Genomic DNA, 24,014 nt, shown 5'->3' on the forward strand with positions numbered 1-24,014 from the left:
AAGGATGTGGAGAAAAGGGAATTCTCATACACTGTTGGTGGCAATGTAAAATGGTGCAGCCATTATGGAAAGCAGGATGAATACTCTTCAAAAAACTAAAAATAGAACTACCATATGACCCAGCAATTCCACTCCTAGGTATATATCTAGAAAACACAAAAACACTCCCTAGTGTTCATAGCACCACTATTTACAATATCCAAGATATGAAAGCAACCCAAGTGTTCAACATACGAAAGGATAAAGAAAATGTGGTATACATATACAATGGAATATTGCTCCTTCAAGTTTGACCTCCTTACGGGTCTCTGAAAGTCATAAAAGGTTAAGATTTAATTTTATTCCTTCGGACCTTGTATTGTGATAAATAACTTATAATTAAAAAGTCCTATATTTGACTAATGGGCAAGTAATTTAACTTTCTGATCTCAGTCACCTTATTTAGAACAACAAATTTGCCATGCTCTATTATGTCAAACTCAATTCTCAACAGAGCACTAATTTAGGGGTCTTTGGACAGATTCAAAGAGAATTTTGAAGCACGCATAAACTTGTCTGCAAGCCAACTGGGGAACACCTCCATGGGAAGGTAGGTTGGCCCCTCTGTAGGTTGCGGGGCAGCTGGGAAGAGGTGTCTAAGGTTTAAACACAGACCGTAACCTGCACATAACTGCTCATTTGGTATCCAGTGTAAATTCATATTCTTTTCCACTAGAACCTAGGTAAAAACACATTTTAGGTTCTTACCCTTAAATAGATTATAATCTAGCTTATTTCAAAAGTCTAGCTGGGAGCAATAATCTCATGAATCATTAGGCATTACTATTGCTGGGAGACAGTCTAAAGAGTGGATTAGAATGGGGCGCTGGAAACACATCTGCATTCAAGTCATGGCTCCGGCACTTGCCAGCTCCACGACCTACTGCACAACTCAACCTCTCTGTGCTTTGGCTTCTCATTTGTGAAAAGGAAGTAACATTAGTTCTGCCTCATAGGATCGTTGTGCGGACTGAGTGGGAGATGAACATGAAGTGCTTGGAACAGTGTTTGGCACACAGTAAGCACTCAATAGCTGTTAGCCAGTAAGTACGACCACTGTGGGCATGTTAATAACTGACCTGCTTCAGGGACAGACATATTCTAACTTCCCTGCATGTAAGACATTCGGTCATCATGAAAATATATTTATATATAAAGCTATATTCCAAGGTCTTAGCAATTTAGGCCCAAGTATAAGCTGACTTTTTCTTTAATAGTATGCCTTCAGATTTTTTTGAGGAAATAGTAAAAATATGAGATGAAAAAAATCCTTCATTTGCTGAGTATTTAAGATGTTGTAAAAGTAAAAAGATTTACTTTCTGACACAATTTTGCTTCTAAACAAAATTTTCCTCTCTTGAACGACTGGTATGTATATTTCCACTAGAGAATGAGAAAAATACAAAATTGACAGTTCTGACCTAAAAAAAAGAGCAGTTTCATACAGTGTAACCAATTTTCATGCCTTCCTTTTTGCCTTGGCTCTCAGGAAAATGAGAACTAAACTTAAAGCTTCATCAAGCTTAATTATGTTAATACTTTTGATTCTTATATATACTTCTTTCTCATCAGGCTCCTGATTATTTCAACTTTAAGAATTTGAGGGTAAAACAAACATTTTGGAGGTAAGTATTAGTAATATATAATAATATTCTTCCTACCCATTAAAGTTGGAAAAGTTACATAAGATAATGTATATGAAAGTATTCTGTAACCTAAATTCTAAAAATTTTGAATCCACTGACTTTCAAATCACTGCCCAAAGTTTTTTCCTACGATTTTTTTCCTCTTAGTCTCTTTCCTATACTACAAATCTCAATATTTAAAATCTCTAAATTCTCCCCAAAAGATTTAGGATAAGACTCAAAGCTAATTCCCATTTAGTTCCTGAGCTTCATCCTGGCCCCACAATCCTCCACACTGAGACTCTTGCATTTCCCGGAATCTGTTGTCTTCCCATATGTCTCCATGTCTCCGATCACACCATGCCCTTGGTCTAGAATACTTATCCACCCCATTAGGCCTGAATAAATCCTCCTTTTATTTCAAGATTCAGCTCAAGCATCCCTTTAAAATAACAGCCTCAGCTAAAACTCTTTTCAGTAAAACTATCTCCTACCTACACTATCTTGGCCTCCCAATTAGTGTCCTCATCTCAAATGCATCATTTCTCTACTTCATCAACATTAGTCTAAATTATAGGTCCAATAACATCACCAAGATGCTGAAAAACACAACTCTCATTCAACTCTAGCGTAAGGCCTAAAATCCTTGGCACAGAGTTGAAAACTCTCCATCACTACATCTAAAACTAGCTTATAAGATACAAGAGAAAATACGATGGAAATGAGGAGAAACATTTTGTAAACCTACCATTTTCTTTTAAGGGTACTTGGGATGAAGAATTTCCAGAACTATGCAAGGTCATTCCTGTGGTATAAATTCAATTATTAGACAGTTTAAAAAATGGTCAGATACTAGATATAGAATTAATTTCTTCTGATAAATTTATAAAAATCAGTAAACTATTAAAGTAGTAACATTTTCTTTTATTTACACTCAGAAAAATATGTCTTCCCATAATGGACTTTTTTTTTTTAAACTACTTTTAATGTCCAGGTAGGCATATTAACTTGTTTTGCAGAATAAATTTAAATACAAATGGACTGTTTCTGACAATGACATTCTGATGTGTCATGCATGAAATGATGAAACTGAGTTTTAAAGCGTTTGTTCAAATGTTAAAAGAAAAATCAGTATTTAATAAGAATGCATAACCCAAAACAAATGCAGAAAACAAATTTTCCTTTCATGGTCGAGTCTTATTTTATTTGTGTTTTTCTATGGAATATTTACTGCTCTACTTCCGATATGTGATGGATTTTTCTGTAATGAAAATAGCTTGAAACCTATAAGAGATCCCATTATATAGGAATATACTTTGAAAATAATTTTATAAAAGATTGAATAGTGTCTTTTTAGGCTATTTTCAACACACAGGGTAACCTATAGGATGGAATCTTATCTTTCATCTGTTTAAATATTTTTTTATTCAATTCAAATTGATGACAGTGGAATCTCTGAAAGTTGTGGAAACCTACGTTAATAAAGTAATATGGTTTTACATAAATATTTATCAACTATAGGGTGGAGTTCTCTTTTGACTTCATTTAATCCTCATATCCCCAATCCAGTTACAGGGTGAAAAATACTTCTTAACTTTGTATAATTAGGGTTAAGTGATCAAACATAGTTCTAAGGGAGAGTTAATTAGTATTATTTGATTAAACGACCACAGAAGAGGGTATCCTTGGTGACCTTTTGTCTCCCCAGCTGTTTCCTATTTTGAGTAGTTGTTCAGACGTGTGTCCTAAATGTCTACTCTTGTAAAAGACTGATTTCTCGTGCAATATCCTTTTAAGATGCAAAAAAGCAACAGGAATCCTTAACTGTTTATCTTATAAGGTAGTCTGTGTTTATAAACACAAACAACTTCTATTTCACTTAAATAGTTAATAGGCCCCAGATAGCTGGGATAACTTGAGAGAACTTAAATCAACTAAGAATTTCTACCAGATCACCTATGGCACATTTCATAAAACTATCTCTTTCCAGAGACAATTCCATTCTGAAAGTACCCTAAACAAACTTTTCTTAAAAAAATACAGCATCAGTAGAGTCTACTCTCACAGCTTGTAAGGAAAATCCTAAAGAAGGCTGTCCAAAGCCCTGGCACCAGACTGCCTGGTTCTCTCAGTAAGACCGTCATGGCTTTTACCTGCAATCAAGAGAGAACCAAGTGATGGTCTGTGTCAGGAGGCAATCACTTGTTAAATCAATTTTTGATTTCACCTGGTACACTTTAAGTAGCCTAAAGCTTTATATTCACAAAAAGTTTTAACAATTAGGACAGAGAACCAAAAACATTTTCTCAGTCATTAGCGTGATCTCAGTCATGTCACTGTGAGCAAGAGGGACAGGAGGAAGAAGGTAGGCTCGTTGATGCTGACCTATAACACATGCTTGACCAGGGTCTTCAAAGGATGAGGAGTCTGATTCATGTTTCCTCCTTTCAGGGCTTCTATTTAAACTTGCAACAGACTTTGAACTAAAGAGGGAAGAGGAAGGCAGGGTGGGGAAGTGTCAATGTAAAAAAAATATATATATATGGTGAAAATAATAAAATGTCAAAACAAAAACAGAAGTATGAAATGCAGAATTTACAAATATGTAGCTCGGGTTAGTTAATTATGTTCTTACTTATTAAGTTTTGTGAATCCTGCCAAAGATTCTGTCTCAGATCTTGCCATCTGGTGAAATGGTTTTCCTACCAACTCCGCAATGGTTTGTGGAGGGGATTCCATGTCAACACTGACATTTTTCCGGTGAGGATAGAGAGAGGCCTGACTGAGATCGTGGTATGATTTACTCATCCCTCTAGGCTTTTCCTCCCATGAAGCTTTGTCACTCTTCTCTTTGGCACTGTTTTGCAATGGCTGGTAAAGCGACAGCTCTGAGCAGGATAGCCTCTTCAGAATCTCAGCTTGGACTGACAGAGGTCGAACGGCAAGTTTGTTCAGGGTGCTGCTGGCCAGACTACCAGTGCTGATTGCTCGTCCCATATTAAATCCTCTAATGGACTCTGCTTGGAGATTCAGGCTCCTAAACGAAGCTCTCTCTACAAGGAAATAGGATTGCTTTACACGACGGAATCACCGTAGTACCTTAATGTGAAGAGCTATTTTAATAAATAAAAAAACCAGCATGCAATTTTTAATCATTTTGATTGCCAGCATAAGTAGGTAGCTTTCGGAGAGCGGCAATCAAGGATTTTAAAAAGGAGGGTTGGAAGATCCTGGTTTCTCTACCATCTCTCCATCCTTGTAGCCTTCTCACAGCCAGGGCCTGGTCAGCATTTCCTTTCACAGAGTGATTTTCTTGGAGCTAATAATGTTTGGGCTTCATTCAGGCTTGCTGACCCCAAATTGCCGATTACAGTTTTCAACTAGAAGTGAGAATGATGTTTGACAGAGAAAATTTCAACCCTACTAGTATCTCTGCTAAAATATCAGCATACCAAGGACGGAGAGAGGGAGAGAGGAAACCTGGATCTGCCAACATGGTCCGACGTGGTGAGAGCATGCCTGAAAAAAGCTGTGCAGAGGAACATTTTGCCCAGAGGAAAAGTTCTTATTATATTTTTAAAAGCTTATGGCAGATTGTAGTGATGTTTGCACAACTCTCTTAACAATGTGAATATACTTAAAATCACTGAATTCTGTTAATTTAAGTGAGTGAATTGTATGGTATGTAAATTATGTTTCAATAAAATTATTACCAAAAAACCCTAAAACAAAACAAAAACAAAAACCCCAAACCAAAAGCAAAACCCTTTTATGGCAAATTTTCAATCATTTCTGATTGAATTACTGTGCCCATACCACTTTCCCACCTTACTGACTTTTCATGATTTACCTGAGGCACAGAAGACATGGGAGAATCACACATGTCTTTTCTCTTTTGTTCCTGTTAATTAATAAGATTAAGGAGCTGGGGTTCTTAAATTCCTTTCACTCCAAAATACGTATCTAAGGTCTTCTTTTAGAGGCTAAATTTAGAGATACTTTATAACAAGTGAATGGGTGTTCTATTTTGTGAGAACCAACGTCATGTCAGTATTTGAACATTTGAGGCTATAAACAAAAGCATTGCATCACACAATTTTGGCATCAAAACCCTTTCATGTATTTAAAGGACCAGGAGAACACAATTTCAAATGGTTTAGTTGTTCACACATTAGTAATCCACATCACAAGGCACCCCGTCTGGCCCCACCTCATGGAAAGTACCAACCCTGTGTTGCACTCTATGGGAATACAGCTTGACCATTACGTAAAACAGCTGTGAAACTTGTTTTTAAAAAGATAATGTCAGATGTTGCTGACTTAGATCTTTAGATTCTGTTTCATTTATCTTCTAATTCCTAGGAAGATTAATAACCAGTATTTCATCTTAAATGTAAACAGACAGGGAAACACTGAAGCTCTTTAATACTTATACATCAGAATGAAGTTTAAATAAACATGTTTCACCATCACCAGGAAAATTCAACATTCTTTTTCTGAAGTAGAAGTGGACACCAAGTTAACACATGATAAGAAAAAGATGACTTTGGTTTTAAAATTCCCAGAATAATCTTAGCTTTAAAGTCAGAGTTCTTATTAAAGCAGATAACAATAATTCTATTTTCTTTACTCTGAGAGCAGACTCTAATTGAAGATGCAAAACTGAGTCTTACACAGACTCAATTACCAGGAAATGCCTTTATACCCAATAGATTTCTTCACCCTTAAGGAAAATGTACCAAACTTTGGCAGGAATAGGGACAGCCAGTTCAGTATAGGTTAGATTTGGTTTGCAAACATACCAAGGATTATGCTATTTATAAATACACTTACAGCTGACTCCTGGATAGAACTTAAAATACTGCACATGTTCATGGGATGGAATAATAAACCATCCACTTATCTGGTCTGTCCTACTGCCTTACACCTGGAAAGGACTCCAACATAGAGTACCAGGATGGGAAAGGACATTAGAATGAACCCACATCCTATTACTAACATTTCAGATTTGAACTCAAAGGCTTGCTAGTTCCACACTCAGTCTGCATTCCACACTGTGCTATTGTTCAGTCCCCTGTGTTTGTTTTTTATTTCCTTATATCATTAACTTAATTGTATGCTTTTTGAGGAGAGGGGCTTCATTTATTTTCGTTAACCCATAGCACCTAGCACTGTATCTTACAAGTAGTAAGCACGCAGTAAATGATTATTAATCTTAATTTAATTTCATGCAAATTAGTTTTTTGAAAACTTATCAAATATAAAGAGGATTGGATTAGGAATTAAGAGATCAGGGTTCCAGCTTCCTTTGATGTCTACGAGGTTAAGTGAGACACTTTTCTCTGAACCTGTCTCCTCATCAGTAACATTGTGTACTTGATGCCCTCTGCTTTCTTGGACCCACATTCTGTGACTCTAAAGAAATAACATACACTTGTTAGCCCATCAACCTCCTGTATGTTAACTCCAGTTATTTTCACTTGTCTAGTGCAGACAGTTAAGTAGGCAGGTGGTTACTTCTAAGCTGATTCCAAGCAGAGAACAATTCCTTTGAAGGTTTAACAAAAATCTGGGAATAGATGTAGATAATACCACCTTAAGTCCTTTCACACAGGAGTTTAAGGGTACATAGTCGCTGTGTTCCTGGGGAAAAACTGAGATGCACAGAGCATTCCCACCTCATGGATGAAGAGAATGAGACTTCAAAGAGTCAGTCACTTTCCTAAGGTCATTCCACTCCTACTATTGCTACTACTACTATTACTAGGGAAGTAGTGGTCAAACAATGTCCATGATGGTAATGTTAATAATGATAATGAATATTTATTCAATACTTATTCTGTGCCAGGTACTTTCACATGAATTCATCTTCACAATAACCTTACAACATCAGTATTATCATTATGATGATCACTTTACAGATGGGGATCTAAGGCAGAGAGTCTGAGCAGCCTGCTCACGGTTTCAGAGCTTGCTAGTAATAGAGAGGGGTTTGAACACTGGCAGTCTTGCTGCCTGGTTCAGGCTCTTAAGTACTACACTCTATCATTGGAGATGTTGAGGGTGGAAACCTGGCTTCACAGTTTTGTCTTCTGACTCTTCACTACAGCACACTATACCAAATCTATAATGATGTAACCGTCAACTGTTCAATTCTAGTTTGTATCAAATAGAATGTTAGTCTAAGTAGGAATACAGATAGCTCTAGTAAGTTTGACACTCCACTATACTTTAAAAATATATGTAAGAGCATACAAATTTTTTAGCAGAGCAAAGCAGTGAAAGAAAAGGAATAATAAGATTACTTTGCAGCAGTAGTTATCATATCTTAGCATGCATAAAAATCATTACTGAGGAAAGCCAGTTAAAATGCAGATTCCAGGGACTACGCGCCCAAAGACCACAACTGAACAAGTTTCAGGTAGGTTTCTGGAATCTTCATTTTTAATAAGTATATAGCCCCTACCGTCTGGATTCTGAAAGGCTGAGAAACATCTATTCATAGGTTGCCATCACCCCAGTCTGATCCCACAGGGAATATATTTTCCATAAGATTTTAGGATGTGAGAAAGTTCAGATAAAGAATTCGTAGGGCTCTGATGCACAAGGTCCTCAGAGCTATTCAATTTAAATTTTTAATCAACTTCTTCAGAGTGTTTCACTGACATCTATATGAACTTACTCTGCAGAACTAGATTTTCTATAACTTCAATCTCAACATGTGGTCCTACAGAGTAAAATTTAAATATTTCAATTCTGATTGAGATATTTTTTCAGAGATAAATTAGTTTCTTCTGCTGGCGCCTTTTCAAGAGGACCTGAAACCACTCTCTTGACCATTTATATTGGGTACTGCGGTTATTTATCTCAGTCTCAGCACAGGGACGTACCCAAGAAAAACCGACAAGTGGGAGATCTGTCACCCCCAAACTGTGATGGTATATAACTTCCCTGCCCTGGGTGTATACTTCCCGTGCCCCCTGCCTTGTTTCCCATGTTCTTTCCTTCATCTGGAAAGCCCTTCCATTTATCTTCAACCTACTTATTATTTTTGTTCTTCAAATTCCAATTCAAGTGCCACCGATCACGTACTCTAGCCTCTGATTCCCCCTTTCCTCTTGCAGTGTAGATTATAGGGATTGTACAATATAATCTGTCACTAAAACCATGACCCTCTGTTGCTTCATGTACGTTGGTCTTATCTTCCCAAACAGCGTGTCAGTTTACTGTGGGTAAAGAAGATGACTGAAACTTTAATAATATTTACATCAGACAGCCTAACAATAGGCACAAAATAGACAGTTCAGCAGGTATTGCTGACTGATCAGGGGTATTGTTTTCAAAATGAACATGAAGTTGAAATCTTGGCTTCATTTGTGACACCTTTATAAACTTGACTTAGTTGTTTGACATCTGTATACCTTATAATTTTCATCCTAAGCATGGAACATCTTTTAAAGTTTGTGGAAAAAATCATGCATGTACCTTGGAGTCATTTGACATAGTTTGCTTCTTACCAATATCCTGGGCATCTTGGTTGCTCTGTCTCGCTCTCATCTGCAGCTGGAACTTATGCTGGGAAGAGCAGAGGTGCAGCAGGTACTGGCATGTCTTACTGTTGTCTGTCTGGAAGGCATGTTTTATTCCATCTGATGTATTTTGCAATGTGATTTTCTTTTTCTACAATATTAATTGGGGTATTAAAAGTTACTATATTATCCTATCACTTTATTACATGGCCAAATTTTATAAGCAATAATTATTAAGTAGAGATATTATTTTTATTTCACATCATTAGGCGTGAATATTCCTTGACCTATATCTAATAGAAATATAGAAATACATAATTTTGTATTATTACAAATTCAGAAAATACATGAAATTAATATTATTTGCTTAATACAAGTAATGTTATATTACTTTTAGAAATGGTAGCCTAAATTAGACTGTACAGAGTGTAACCAGCCACTAGCACGGGAAACAGTTTCCTTTAACTAGATTACTGATATTTTGAGTTTACTGCAATGTTTACAAACACCAAAACTGTTTGAAAAAGAAATTATAAGAAATACGTGCTCTACTTCCTTGGATAAAGAAAATGAAGTTCAACAAAAGCTGATGTATTAATACGTAGTAATAAGAGCTGTGGTTCAGTCAAGAAAAATCTTGGTGGCAAGAAAGCTAGGATACAAGTTGTGGGAAGTTAAGGAAAATGTTGGAATGTAGAGGCACCGGATAACGTGCCTGGGCTGAGAGATGAAACACATCAGTATTCCCTCCAAATTCAGGGAAAGGAGGCAAATGACAAATTAGTTTTATCTCCCTGTTTCTTTTTTTTCTTTTAAAAAATATTTTATTTATTTATTATAGTATTATTTAATTATTTAACTTTGGTGGTGGTGGGAGGCAATTAGGTTTATTTATCTTTAGAGGACATACTGGGGATTGAACCCAGGACCTCAAGCATGCTACGCATGCGCTCTACCACTTGAGCTATACCCTCCCCCTTATCTCCCTGCTTCTTAAAAAACAAATGTCTCTTAGGAAGGGGACACTCCAAAATATAGTGATCTATGTGGTAAGGCTTGCAGTGATCCATATACCTTAAAAGACTGGCATTCAACATGTCAGGGATCTAAGCCTAACATCCCTGAAGAATTGTTTAAGTCCAGTTAGATTCCACTGTAGCTCTGGCTTCTTCCACTGTGCAGATTATTCCCTCTGCTTCATATCTTTGTCTTCTATCAAACGCAGAAATAGGCACAGATAAGTCAGATTTGGCAGGCTCACAAAAAATACAGAGTATTACTCCAACTTCAATGATGCAAGTGCCATCTTCATAATTCCTGGTCTTGTTTATCTAAAAATTTTTGAACTGCTTAACTTCACTTGAAAAACTTAGCATCACAATTGGAAATAGAAAGCTAGTACCACTTGCCATAAATAGAATTCAGCCATAAAGATATGTAATCAATGCAATAAAAACAAAATAAGACTATTAAATCCTAGCTGGATGTTGTTACCAATGAAATCTCAGGGATGCTGTTCTCTTTTTGTCAAAAAAAGAAATCAGCAGGTATTAGAGAGGAGTTAAAGATATAGTAGCACCAAACAAGTATGGTGACTACCAGTAGTATACCTAGTAACTCTTCAAATACTTGGAATTTTTTTCCTAACAAACATTGGACTTAACCACTGTAATTCTCAAGGATGTTGAACTCCACAGTTGTAAAGCTGTGCAAGTTTGAAACAAATCACAAGGATAATTGATTCTAAGTGCTAACTGATGGACTGGACCAGGCATGTGCCTAAGGAAATTCAGTTCTAAGAGATAAGAAGGGTGAAGGGTGACCTTTCTATCTTCCCAGAGGCTAGTGGAGGAAAAAAGGAGGGTCAAAAAAGAGAGCTCTGTGTTAGAGAAAGAACTTCAGGATAAATAAGTACTGTTAAACAAGGGAATGGTTTGCATGGAAATATGTTCTAGTCTTTATTACTGAAGATCTTTACAAATGAGCTAATCACAGCTGATTCTATTTTTATAACAGGGCTGATGTGATAGCTGGCAAATGATAGAGAGCTAAATGCTGAATGGTTATTTGATTTGCTGCCTTTTCACAGTTGGTCCAAATTAGATTTGCATTTAATTAACCTAAGGTTTCCTCTAAGCACTTGCTCTGCTGGCACTTCCAATGGGGAGCTAAGTTAAACCTAGATCATTTCCTGGTCTTGACAATCTTCGGAAAATAAGGATGGTCTGGGTTTTCCTGAGAGAACACATTATTATCTGGTAATCTTAGTGGGACTACTGGGTTTTATAGGAAACCAGCCAACTAACTATCAGGCCTAGAACTGATTTCAAAGGTCTCTAGGTTGAAGATTATCCAGGGTCAGTTAGGACCTTGATATTATATCCTTATAAACATTGTTCTAGTGAGACCAGACTTCAGCCCAAATATAAACTAAAGATGTCCGTAGTCCCTGAATACCATTAGAAAAACAATTACCTGAACATATTTTTGATTTACCTCTGGGGTTTGCCAACTACCCTTCAATGTTCAGATTTTCCAACTATGTCCAAAATCAAAATATGCCTTTATAGTTCACTGTCTTTCATAAACATGATTTTCTAAAAAAATCGCTTTTCTAACTTTATCACCATAGATAGTATACACTAAAACTTAAAAGTGTAAAAAGTCCTGTGGCTACTTCATAAAATCCAATAAATTTCTGAACCACTGAGATTCAAATACAGTTGCTGTTAAGGACCTATTACTGAGCTAGACAAAGTTCACTGGGATTAAGATAATTATCAATCTTAAATACATTAGATGGTTTTCTCCATGTGAGAAGCATTTGTACCCTAGAATAAGTTCTGAATTAACAGAGAAGTCAACTCAGTTGTAATTTAACTAAAGTTAATGGTGCATATAACCAGCTAACCATTCTTCTAAAAATCACCTCCTGAGAAAACCCAAAGCAAATAAAATTGCAATAATACTTCCTACAACTAAGAAAGGAGAGTTAAATAGTATTAAGACATATAAGCCCTACTGAATGCTAGGGTCTAAAGGTCACTTAAGGAAAGTCAATTAATATGTTACATTTGAAATTGACAACAACTATTTAAATGTAGAATCAAAAGAGGTTAAAATGGACATACGGAAAAAGAAATCTTCTTGGTTTCCCTCCATGGAAAGCGAAGGACCAAAGTGCGAACTCCATTGTGTACCTCAAACACAAGGACACCTTTACAACAGACTCCAAGCAGTATTCCCGTTTGCGACTTTTTCTCAGGGTGCACTCGGTGAAAATGAACTCCGTATTCTGTCAGTCTTTGGCAGACCTGTTGGAACAATACCATAACATAGCAATGCACCATGGCAAAAGATGACTTAAAGATACAGAAATTGTATCAGTGTCATCTAATATGGAAAGGGTAATCTTTTAAACAAATGTTGCTGGAACAACTAGATATTCACATGCCAAGAAAATGAATCTTGACCCTTACTTTGCCCACTATATAAAAATTACCCCCAAAAGGATAACAGACTTAAATACAGGAGCTAAAAATTATAAAATATAGAAAATCTTTATGACTGTGGGTTAGACAAAGATTTCTTAGATGGGACATAAAAAATGTGAACCACAGAAGAAAAAACTGAAACTACATTAACACTAGAAACTTTTTCTCTTCAAAAGTCAGTGATAGGAAAACCTAAAGGCAAGCCACAGACTGGGAGATAAATACATATAAAATATACATTGGATAAAGGAATAACATCTAGAATATATAAAGAACACGTACTTCTCAAAAAAAAAAAAAGAAGTCACATAATCATACACAAAAATGGGCAACAGATGTCATTAGATACTTCAACAAAGGAGATATATGAATGGTAAATAAATACCTGAAAAGATGCTCAAAATAATAGTAATTAGGGAAACATAGATTAAAAACCACAATGATATATTACTACTTACCTATTTCAATAGCTAAAGTGAAAAAAAAAAAACAAAAACAAAAACCAGATCAAGTGTTGTTAAGGATGTAAAGCAACTGGAAATCTCACATTACTGGTGGTACTGTAAAATTGTACAACCACTTGAGAACAACTTGGCAGTTTCTTAGAAAGTTAAACACACACTTACCATAGATCCCAGCAAACCTAATGGTAGTTATCTACTCAAGTTATCTACTCTCTCTCAAGAGACAGAAAAACTGTATGTTCATGCAAAAATGTGCATTTGACTGTTTACAGAAGCTTTATGTCCATCAACTAAAGAAAAAATAAACAAATCGGTGCATACCTGTACAAAAGAAAACTACTCAGCCATAAAAAAGAAACTATTATACATAGCACGCCATGGATGAATCTCAAAAGTATTATTCTAAGTGAAAAGAGCCAGACACGAAGACTCTCAAATATATGATTCTTTAACTGAAACTCTAGAGAAGAAAAAACTATGGTGATAGAAAGCAGATCTGAGGTTGTCAGAGGTTAGGAGTCGGGGGAGGGGACTGACTGGAAAGGGACATGAGGGAACTTTCTGGTGTTGGAAATACGCTACATCAGGGGTTGGCAAACTCCTTAGTAAATATTTTAGGCTTTGGGGGTCATATGATCTCTGCTGTAACTACTTAACTTTGCTGTTGTAGTAAAGTAGTCAAGTAAAAGTAAATATAGACAATATGGAAACAAATGAACATGGTCAAGCTCCAATAAAACTTTATTTACAAAATAGGTAGGCCACAGTTTTGAAACCTTACTCTTTATAATACTTGTGGAGGTGGTTGCCAACTGATTGTATATTTTTAAAACTCACTGAATTGAACATTTAAAAGTGGTGAATTTTATAGTGTGTAAACTATACCTCAATAAAGCAGATTTACAAAAAGATACAAAAATTTTTCAAAGGCTGTATGATATATAGCAGAAGGGTAACCTTTGAAAGATGTATTAATGAGGTTAAAGAAAAATTCTCAGGTTTGAAGAAAGATGCTAAGGCTAAAGAGAAAAGGAGTAACAGGACACATCATTAGAAGGAGAGGGACAGCCTACTGTGCATTAAGCACGGTACCTAAAGGAGGAAGATTGAAGCTCAGAGAGGTTAAGTTCATTGTCCAAGTTCCGCCAGCTGGTTGAAACAAGAATTCAAATGCAAGACTGACTGAAAATTTCCATGCAAATTCTTTCTACTGTGTTAGTCTGCTGTTTACCTTTATTAATAAAAATATAACTTGCTATTTACTTCCTACAAGTATAAAAGTGTAATAACTGAGGGAAAAAAAGCACATAATTTAATGTCTTTAAATGCAAGCTCAGACAAAACAAACCACCTTGCCTTTCCCACCATGAATCCTAGATTACAGGTGGTTTAAGTCTGTGAATGAAACCCCTTCATAGATATTTGCAGGGCTGGGAAACTTGGCTCCCTTCAATATAGAACAGCAAATTTAAGGCATACTCTTGTTACGTCCTGGAAAGAAGAGAATGGTCTGAAGTTTCTCTTCTCAACAGAATATTATCTTATTTTTGCTATTCACACTGGAAGTTTACATAATACTACTTTTTTCTGATCATAAATGCACTCTTATTTATCTTAGGTCTCACAGGAAGCTGGTGGCAGAACTGGAACTATAAATCAATTTTCCTAACCCCCTTCCCCTACTACTTGGCATTAGTGGAAAAACCATTTTTAGATGATATGATTAAATTTTATGCCTTTTAAGAAAAAACACAGCAAAACAATTCTAGAATCAGCTTGAACTTGCCTCTCTTATCCAGATAGTCACAAAATCCAATTGTTTCTTCTTTAATATATCTTGATTTTGAGAGTATGAAATAGGATAAAAGCATATAATCCATAGCCAGATAGATACAGGTTGAAATCAGTTTTGCTCCACATACCAGCCATTGACTTTGGGAAATACATTTCCTCAGTTCCGTCTTTTACAAAATGAGAATTGAAATACCATGGTTTTAGTTAGGAATAAATGAGATGAGATAATGCATATAGCATCAATTATTGGCATCTGAGCTTTTAAATGTATGTCCTCCAACATCTCTTGCTTTGAAAAAGATACAAAGTTTATCATTTGTAATCTTTCACACTTACCTTCAAAAATTCTAACTCTGTCTCTTTTTCAGAAGCTCCCACATAGGTATTATGCAATTTGGGTAACTCTTCTTTGATATAGGATAAATCAAGTTTCTCCATCACTCTGGGAGGCAAATAATGCTCTAGTCTAAAATAAGACATGCCATGAACCTAGAAAAGAGAGTGTCTTTGTAAGTAAGCAATTCTGTTTGCCTTCTTCCTTATATCTTAAAGTTCTTGCCTCAGCCAAGAGATCAGGCACTTCTATTTATAATTCTCTCGGAGGAATGAGTTTTAGAGGACATGACTTAGTCTTTCTCTTTTATTCAGTGACTGAACTGTTTGGCAAGCTTCAGGAGAAGAGTGACAATTACAGGCCAAATGTCACTATAGTTAAGGGTTAATGTCATGAAGGATGCTGCTTGAGTGGTGCAGTCTCTTGCTTCTTGCTTTCTCTTAGGTCCACTTACCTTCAGGAACATTTGGCTTTGAACACCTGTTCTCCATACAGTGAGCCCTGCTAGGTTCTCAGTCTGTCACTGCATGGATCTGTGTGGAAGGTGGAAGACTCCTTTGATCCAGATTTGGTTGGTAACCCTTATGTCTAATATCTATTAGTTAGATATGGGGAGAAGGAAGGATAAGTGCTAAATATACTAGAACTCTGAAACAGGATAATTTCAAACAGAAAAAAAAAAAAGAAATCTTACACTATGGTTTTAAATAACCAGTATACATGGAGAACTTGGTCATTTTGAGGCACCAAACTAACCTCAAAAATCTCCAGATCTAAAGAGCAAACACCTCAAGCAGGTTTATTCTTTAATTATGCTGAGGATAAGAACACCACTGCAAAGGTGGTCCTGGAGAAGAAAAAAAATCCTACCTCTGGTTGATAATCTCCATACTCAGCCTGGAGAGCCAAGGATGCTAGCAACAAAGAAGTCTCGTCATCACAGTGCATCCTTTCCTCCAAGATATCTTTTCGCAGCTGAAGATAATACTGATGACAGGTCAGAGTATGTCTGGGAAAACAAACACACACACAAAACATGCAGGCTTCGACCTTTAATCTCAGGGTGATTTTTTACTATTGGCATAAGTTTAGTTGCCAAGATGGTTTGTGATTAAGCACAAGAATTTAATAAGCTATGTTGAAGGAAATATTTCTTTTATGATAAAGAAGACCTTATCTCTGATCAGAATCAAATAACTCAGTATCAGTAAACTCAAGGGTCCAAAGACCAGGGGCCAAAAAGAGAAATACAGAAACTCCTGTGTACTTACTGTATCAGACTAACATCATCCATGAAAAATTTAATTCGGAAAAACAAAGTAAAATTAACAGCGGCTTTGCTCTTTTTCTTTGGTTCTTCTTTCCATCCCTCTGGAGCCACTTTGGTTAATTTTAAATCAGGATCAACAAAGAAATATTCATGATCTAGAACAGAATGAGAAGCACTGAGATAAAAATATGCTAATGTTTTCTTTTACTTTCTTCATTTTTTGGTCAAGCTTGCACAAAACAGATTACATGAGAATAAAACAGGATTACTGAGAAGTAGGGCAGGGAATTCTGAGGCACTACATACGGATAGGAGGCAACATGGTTCAGTCTTTTAAAAATAATGGCTGTGAAGATAGACCTGAATTCAACTCCTAGTCACATCATTTATTATCTGTGTGATACTGAATGAATTATATAATCTTTCTAGACATCAATTTTCTTGTCAATAAAATCAGGATAGTGCTAAGTCCTGGTATTTTGGTTTGCTGTAGAGGTCAAATGACATAATGGATATAAAACACTTGGTAGTTCAAAGCATGTGGCACATGGTCAGCATTCAATAAATATTAGCTATTATTTGTTACAGCTAAGCTACCAGTTGAAACCAAGAAGGAACAATGATCATCATTTTATTTTTAATGTCATCACCTAAGTATTACTTACTCTCTCCAGCTAAAAGATTGTTCAATAAAATCTTACTTATCCAGAATGTTTAAGAAATTAGTAGTAATTTAAATAAAAATTCTGATTAATTACATATTTTTGTATAGATAGTATTGCCTGGTTAGTCTAAAATTATAATTAATAAAATTAATAAAAATTATATAATTAATGTAGTATCAACAGGTACTAATTGAAAATTTATTGGATGACTCTACAAAATAAATGATTAGTTTATAAGGACCAAAAAAGTAGCTGAAAGATATATTTCTTTTATGACAAAGATGGCATTATCCTGATCTTACAAGGTTTCAGGGTGATTTGATCCTTCAATTGTAATTAATTGTGCTTTGTTGTCAAAGTTTTTTAAAGTTAAGTTTTGAGGTAAACTGGAATCTGAAAAGTTGAAGAGTAATTTATATATATGGTAATTTATTAAACAAATATTTATTAAAACCCAACTCCAAAGGTTTCTTATTGTTATAACAATTCTAATTGATAAGCGGCAGCAGCTTCTACTGCAGCTGTGTTCTGAGACCTCTGTGGTCGTGAATGTCACAGAGGTCAGTGAATATAATGCTTAAAAAATATGTGAAATGACTTATTTTCAGTCATGAACTGACCACACTTAAAAAAGACACTGTATATTCCTAGGATTGTAAGCTAAAGAAGTTTATACAGAGATTCAGAAATAGGGCCCGGCTATATATTCAAATTTGTATTAGCAGGGTACTGCTTTCTAGAGTATATACATATGTGGGCAAAATAATGGTCCTTAAAATATAACAGTTAAAATCATTTTTATATAGCCAATGCCAAAGAAAAAAAATCTTCATGGTCAGGTGCAGGAGACGCAAAAAAGATACAGCTATTGAAATAATGTACCTAGTTAGGAAAAGGAAGGGAGTTCCTAACTCCTACTTCTCAATGCTGACATATTCACAGAGTTAATATTCCCTAAAACAAGGTTAGGCAGAGCAAGCATAGGAAGTTGTCTTATTAACGAGTTTCCATAGTGTACCCTGAATTTAAAATGTCTTGGTACCTTTGAGGGTAGCTAAAGCAAACAAATGATGTTCCACTAAGCCAATATGGGCCACAACCATATCAAATACATCTTTACATATAGTTTTGGTATCACAAGTCAGTTCCAGTCTCTGCCCATTCAGAAGCATTATGTTTACTTTTCTTCGGTTATCCTCATTCTTCCCTTTCTTGGTCTACAATTGAAAAAAAACGAATGGTGCTTATTAATGCGAACATTATAAGAATTGCAACTTTAAAAAAAAAACCCTTTACTGAATTTATTTTCTAAAAGTGACGCAAAGTGGTTTTATTACTTACAAGGATAGACCGCGGCAAATCCAAAGATATAAATGGTTCAACCGTCATTTTCACAAACTCAGGGCCAAAGAAATTCTGTGAATCACATAAGCAGAATCAATAGTTTCAATCATTTATTCCAGCTCTTTCTTTGAAATAAAAATAATGTAATAATAATAATAATAAACTACGTGTAAAACCACTGTATTCGAACTAGGTGATGTGAAACAAATGTAAAAACTTTCAATAAGCAAGTATAGTGGAATTTACCAAGAACAGGAATGGAATGTGCCTCACTCCTAAGCGTGAAAAAAAGTTTTACCTCAGCTTTGTTTTCTACCAGTGATGTAAAATAAAGCCTTGCTGTATATTGTTTTACAAGTTTTTCATGTTTTGGACCCCAAGTAGACCCACACTCTCAAAAAAATTAGCAGTCTCAATTATTAAAGTAACATAGAGTTATCAAGCTCATATAAGGATTTGGTTTAATATTGCTAATGTGTAAACTGATTGAACAGAATCTCATTATTTCAGAGAGTGATATTCAATTTGTCCTAAAACAAGTCATAGTTAATGGACAACGTCTACTTTGTGATTAAAAAAAGATACCCATCTGTAATCATGTTCTTGCAACCCTGTACTTTTTTGGTTCCAATTAGTGACAACTAGGGATGGTATAGGTATCAAGTCTCTGCCCCCCACTGCTGCCTTTAGTAAGAAAACAGTACCTTAGGAGTTGGGAGGACTCAGAAGCTGGAGAAAGTAAAGCCCATACTTTGCATTTACTGCCTTTCAATCTGTTCTCTCCCTTAACTTTTTGTATATCCAGGGGTTTCTGCCCAGAAAGGAGAACTGATTGAAGAGATAACTTAAAACAAGTTAAGACTCCAGATGGGAGCAGGATTCAGAAGAGACTGAAAGATTATGTCCAAATGGGCAAAAAGCAGAATGAACACAGGGATACTCTCCAGGCCAAAGGCAGGTGGGGTGTGTGGGGGGGTGCACTCTTATGCATGCATGTGTTTGAACTCATGGGGGTTACTGGAGTTTTATTTTTGTTGGTTTCTTCTCTGCATTTCGCTGTATAGCTCATTAGGCTGCTTGATGTGGGAATTCTATCTAATCAACTGGGCGTGGAACATGTGACAGATACCATGTTAAGTAAAAGTTTAACATTAAGCATTTGTTAATATTCAACGAACCAACAGGACACATTTTAAATGAGAACAGAAACAGTAGAAGAAACACAGAATCTGATACAGATCAACTAAGGCAACAGGGTATGAACCTTAAAACGTGTCTACACCAAAAGTAATATAGAAAAAAATTAACCCAAAACTTATGTTTTGGGAAAAAAACATTACTTCAATTGTGAAATTGTTCTTCCCAATACCAGTATTCCTTTTCAGCCTCAAAAATATATCCTTCCTGTCTTTTGTTTAGAAAAAACACTATGTGGCCCTTTAATGACCAGTAGTTCAAATTCTTATATAGCATGTCTCTGATGAAGAAAGTATGTTTTTGAAGTAGTCAGAATCTGATTGCCTGAAAGGAAACACAAGTTTTTAGTAAGATGACACGTAACAGTGGTATACTATAAAGGTACAGACTACCATTTATGACTCTAAATGAGCCAAAGTTCTGCATTAGCTCTCTGAAACAAAGGTTTAGGAAAAAGATGTGTGTCTATATATGTATGTACGTGCCCTTTACGTTTTATGTGTGTCTTTAATTATTAGAGACCCATGCTATTTTGTATATCCTGCCTACTGCTTAATTTTGACAAATGTATTGGTTATAATGATAAATTGATGAATCCTTATTGAATTTCTTCCTTTTAGCTTAAAATAAATTGTTGTATTTTATTGGAATCTAAGAACTTTAAAATTGGACATTGTCTTATAAATTACAACCCAATTTCACACTTTAAAAATTAGCACAATGAGACACGAAGAGGTTTAAAAATGTACACAAAGTCATACTTCCAGAAATTAAAAAGTGAATTATTAGAGATTGAATCCAAGTCTTCTAATTTGTAGTTCAGTTTAATTTTCACTGTGTAATACTGTTTCTTCTCCTTAGCAAACTATGAGGGAAATTTGAATTCTATCAATTTCAGGGTATACAAATATGCTTTTAAGATAATTCTTTGTAGCAATTAAAACCAAAACAGAATAGGATAATATACTTTCTTGATGAGAACTAAAAAGAAAAAATTCACCCCAGATTTTATCACTTTTACTAATATTTATTTTGCTTTTGAAGAATTATTTGTAAAAGAACAATACAAATGAGATACTGCCTCACCTTTCAAATTGGTGATGATAAAAAAAGAATAATAGTATCAGAGTCAGTAAGAATATGGTGAAACAAGCATAATCAGAAGAAAAATAAATTGGAAGAAATTTAAAAAAATTTTGTTGCTCCATCATTAGCTGCATAGAAGAAATTTTTAAAGGGCAATTTGACAGTACATATAAAATGTCTTAAAAGGTATTTGCCGTTGACTTGGCTATTCCACTTGGAGGAAGTTATCTGCAAAGATTTAGCTATAAGGATGTTCTTCAGAGCACTTCATGCAATAGCAACAACAAACGAGAAACATTTTAAATGTCCAATAATTGGAAACTGATTAAATACATTATGGTACATAGTAAAATCACATAATGGAGTACTTTACAGCCCTTAACATCATAAAAGTTGTAAAATGTTCAGGATATTTTACATGAGAAAAGACTATATTCATTGTGTGCTTAAAGTATAAAGGATATATGTTTAAGAAATATAAACCAACTAAACACATAAAAGAAAAATCCCCCACAGATATAAGATGCAGTTTTGTTCCTTCCTGTCTTTGGGTATTGTAATGTGAGGATACGATGCTTGGAGCTAAAGCAGTCTTCTTTTAACCACAAAGAGAACTACTGCCAAAATTCTGAGAATGGCAGGGCAGAAAGATGGAATGCACTTGACAGCATTCTTGAGCTTCTGAACCATCCTTGAACTCTCTGTCTCTGATCTTCATGGTTTGTGGGGGAATACATTTCTTAATATTAAAAAATAATCCCCTGCAATACTGAATAAAGCCGGTTGACTTCAAGGATCATGAACATACTTTTAAAATATACAGTTAAGATGCCCTGAATCTATCTAATGTTATTTTAAAAATGAAATCATGAAAATAGCTAATGTTTATTTTGATATCAACCAACAAGATATTTAACACCAATGGAAACTAATATGAGATTTTAATTTCGCCTACAGGCAACTTTAGGATACCCACAGAATTTTTTAAAGTACTTTGCCTAACAACTCCCCATGAGACAAAGTTTAGATGCAGTAACCCGAGAGTCAACTTACCCTCAGTTTCCTTTGGGTCATGGCTGTTTCCAGGGCCATTTCTCTTAAGGGATCCCTGGTGATGTCAAGCATGGAAGCTTTGATCGTGTCTCCCGGATACAGGCTCAACCGGGACTGTCTAAGGGCCATTCTGGCTTGCAGCTGCATCATTTCTTCTTCTTGTCGTTTCAGCATGATCTCCTGATTAATTAAGTTGCCTTCAAGGGGTGTTTCATATTGTCTGCCATACAGAAAAGAAAAGAGGGTTGGGAAGAAAACAATTATTTTAAGTCTAATCAAGAAAAAACCTGGTTAGGTTTTTAACAGATTTCCTTTTTTCATCTCAGAAGAACCCTTGCAGTAACATTTCAGTGCTACTGTTAATATGTTTATAGTGGGGTGTCCTGTTTTCAGTAGTTAGATTTATATCTTTCACCTCTTCTCTGAACATTTCAGCATCTTCTGAAAACTGCTCCCCCCACAGTTCTCTCAGATAAGGGCTGTTCTATTCTCATAATCCTGCACCCATGGGCCTGGACAAGCAATACAGACTCCCCTTAATTTTTACTTCAGCTTCCAGATCATTACTGACCCCTCCTCCACTAGCCCCAGCTTCCCTGAAGTGCATGCTATAAAACCATACCATCCACTGCTCTGCTTTGTTCTAGACATTGTCCTATTGGTCAATTTCCCCTTATTCATTCAAGATTTAAGTGTCTGACTCAGCCTCCTCCACCACTACTGCTGTCATCATTCATGGTGGTGTTACAGGGACTGAGGGGTCCTCCAACACTCTGGCCTCCTCTACCTCGGCTGGCAATCGACTCCAAGGGTCATGCTGGCTATTAGCAATAACTGCACCACCTCTAAAATGTCTTATTTCTATTGTCCAACACCCTCTCCATCTAATCTCTTTGTTTTTTTCTAGCTCACTTCCTCTAACACTCTCCTTCAAATAATTCATCGACTCTATCAGGAATTTTAATCCACTGACCTGACCACTTGCTCTCTATTAATCCTCTCTTGCCTTAACATTGCTTGAATTCTAAGGGCCATCGTTAAAATCACTCTTTTGCATTCAACCTCTACTCTCATGAAACTGCAGAACCATGCTGACTGACCCCACTGAGCTCTCAACACTGCCTGGTGATTCATTTTCTTAAGAGAACTATTTTATATTTTTCTCCTTCTCTTTTCCTTTCAAAGCTCCCATACTTTTTTTTTTTTTTTAAACTGAAGTATACTCAGTTTACAATGTTGCATTCAATTTCTGGTCTACAGCATATTAGTTCAGTCATACATATACATATATATATTCCTTTTCATGTTCTTTTTCATTATAGATTACTACAAGATATTGAATATAGTTCCCTGTGCTGTACAGAAGAATCTTGTTGTTTATCTATTTTATTCAAAATTCCAGTACTTTCTCCCTTGTCCTCTCACAACTGATGACTCTTCCTCAGTTTTCTTGGTGAAATAAGAAGTAATCAGGAAATAACTTCCTTATCCTTCTGCTATCCAGACTTCCCAAATCTACATCCATATGTTCTGCTGTCTCTTCTGTTACACCTCTGCACACTCACCCAGGCCGCAAACCTCCAGTGTGCATGGGGATTCCACTGCTCTCCCTGCCCAAAGACTTCGCTCCTGCAATTACCCTCTCACATGCATCAAGAAGCTTATACACTGGGTTTTTCTCATTAGCATAGAGATACGCTGTACTATTTTCTACTTAGAACAACAACAACAAAAATCCTCCTTTGGTTCCACACTTCCTTTCAGATTCTATCCCATTTTTTCTGTTGTCTTTTAGAGTAAATCTCTTTAAAACTGTCATTTAAATTTTATCTCCACTTCCTCTCTCACTGCTCTTGGACTCAGATCAATAGTGTGAGTCCCTACTATTCTACCAACACTGGTCACAAAAATGACTGCTCTCTGTGTTTTTATCAAAGCTAAAGGATAATTCTCAATTTTCATTTTACTTGATCACTAAGCATCACATAACATAGCTGCTCAATCCCTCCTCTTCTTGGAACATCTGACTTCTGGGAAACCATGCTCTTTTTATTTTCCTTCTATTTCACTGGCTCCTCTTTCTTAATCTCTTTTGTGGGGTCCTGCTTCATGTCTAATCT

The 24,014-nt window shown here is 35.7% G+C and overlaps 1 protein-coding gene across 1 annotated transcript in view; it reads right to left on the reverse strand.

Moving 5' to 3' along the window:
- The window catches only part of PTPN13 (protein tyrosine phosphatase non-receptor type 13), a 179,683-nt gene that overhangs the window by 52,779 nt on the left and 102,890 nt on the right, over positions 1 to 24,014 (reverse strand). Inside the window, 11 exon segments of the mRNA XM_014563749.2 lie at positions 2,413 to 2,469; positions 4,050 to 4,147; positions 4,300 to 4,717; positions 9,182 to 9,344; positions 12,325 to 12,507; positions 15,282 to 15,434; positions 16,150 to 16,288; positions 16,551 to 16,704; positions 18,257 to 18,431; positions 18,556 to 18,630; positions 21,895 to 22,114. Of these exon segments, the coding sequence (XP_014419235.2) occupies positions 2,413 to 2,469; positions 4,050 to 4,147; positions 4,300 to 4,717; positions 9,182 to 9,344; positions 12,325 to 12,507; positions 15,282 to 15,434; positions 16,150 to 16,288; positions 16,551 to 16,704; positions 18,257 to 18,431; positions 18,556 to 18,630; positions 21,895 to 22,114 (1,835 nt within the window).

Source organism: Camelus ferus, chromosome 2 (assembly GCF_009834535.1).
Source record: "Camelus ferus isolate YT-003-E chromosome 2, BCGSAC_Cfer_1.0, whole genome shotgun sequence".
In the NCBI taxonomy this organism is placed as follows: Eukaryota; Metazoa; Chordata; class Mammalia; order Artiodactyla; family Camelidae; genus Camelus; species Camelus ferus.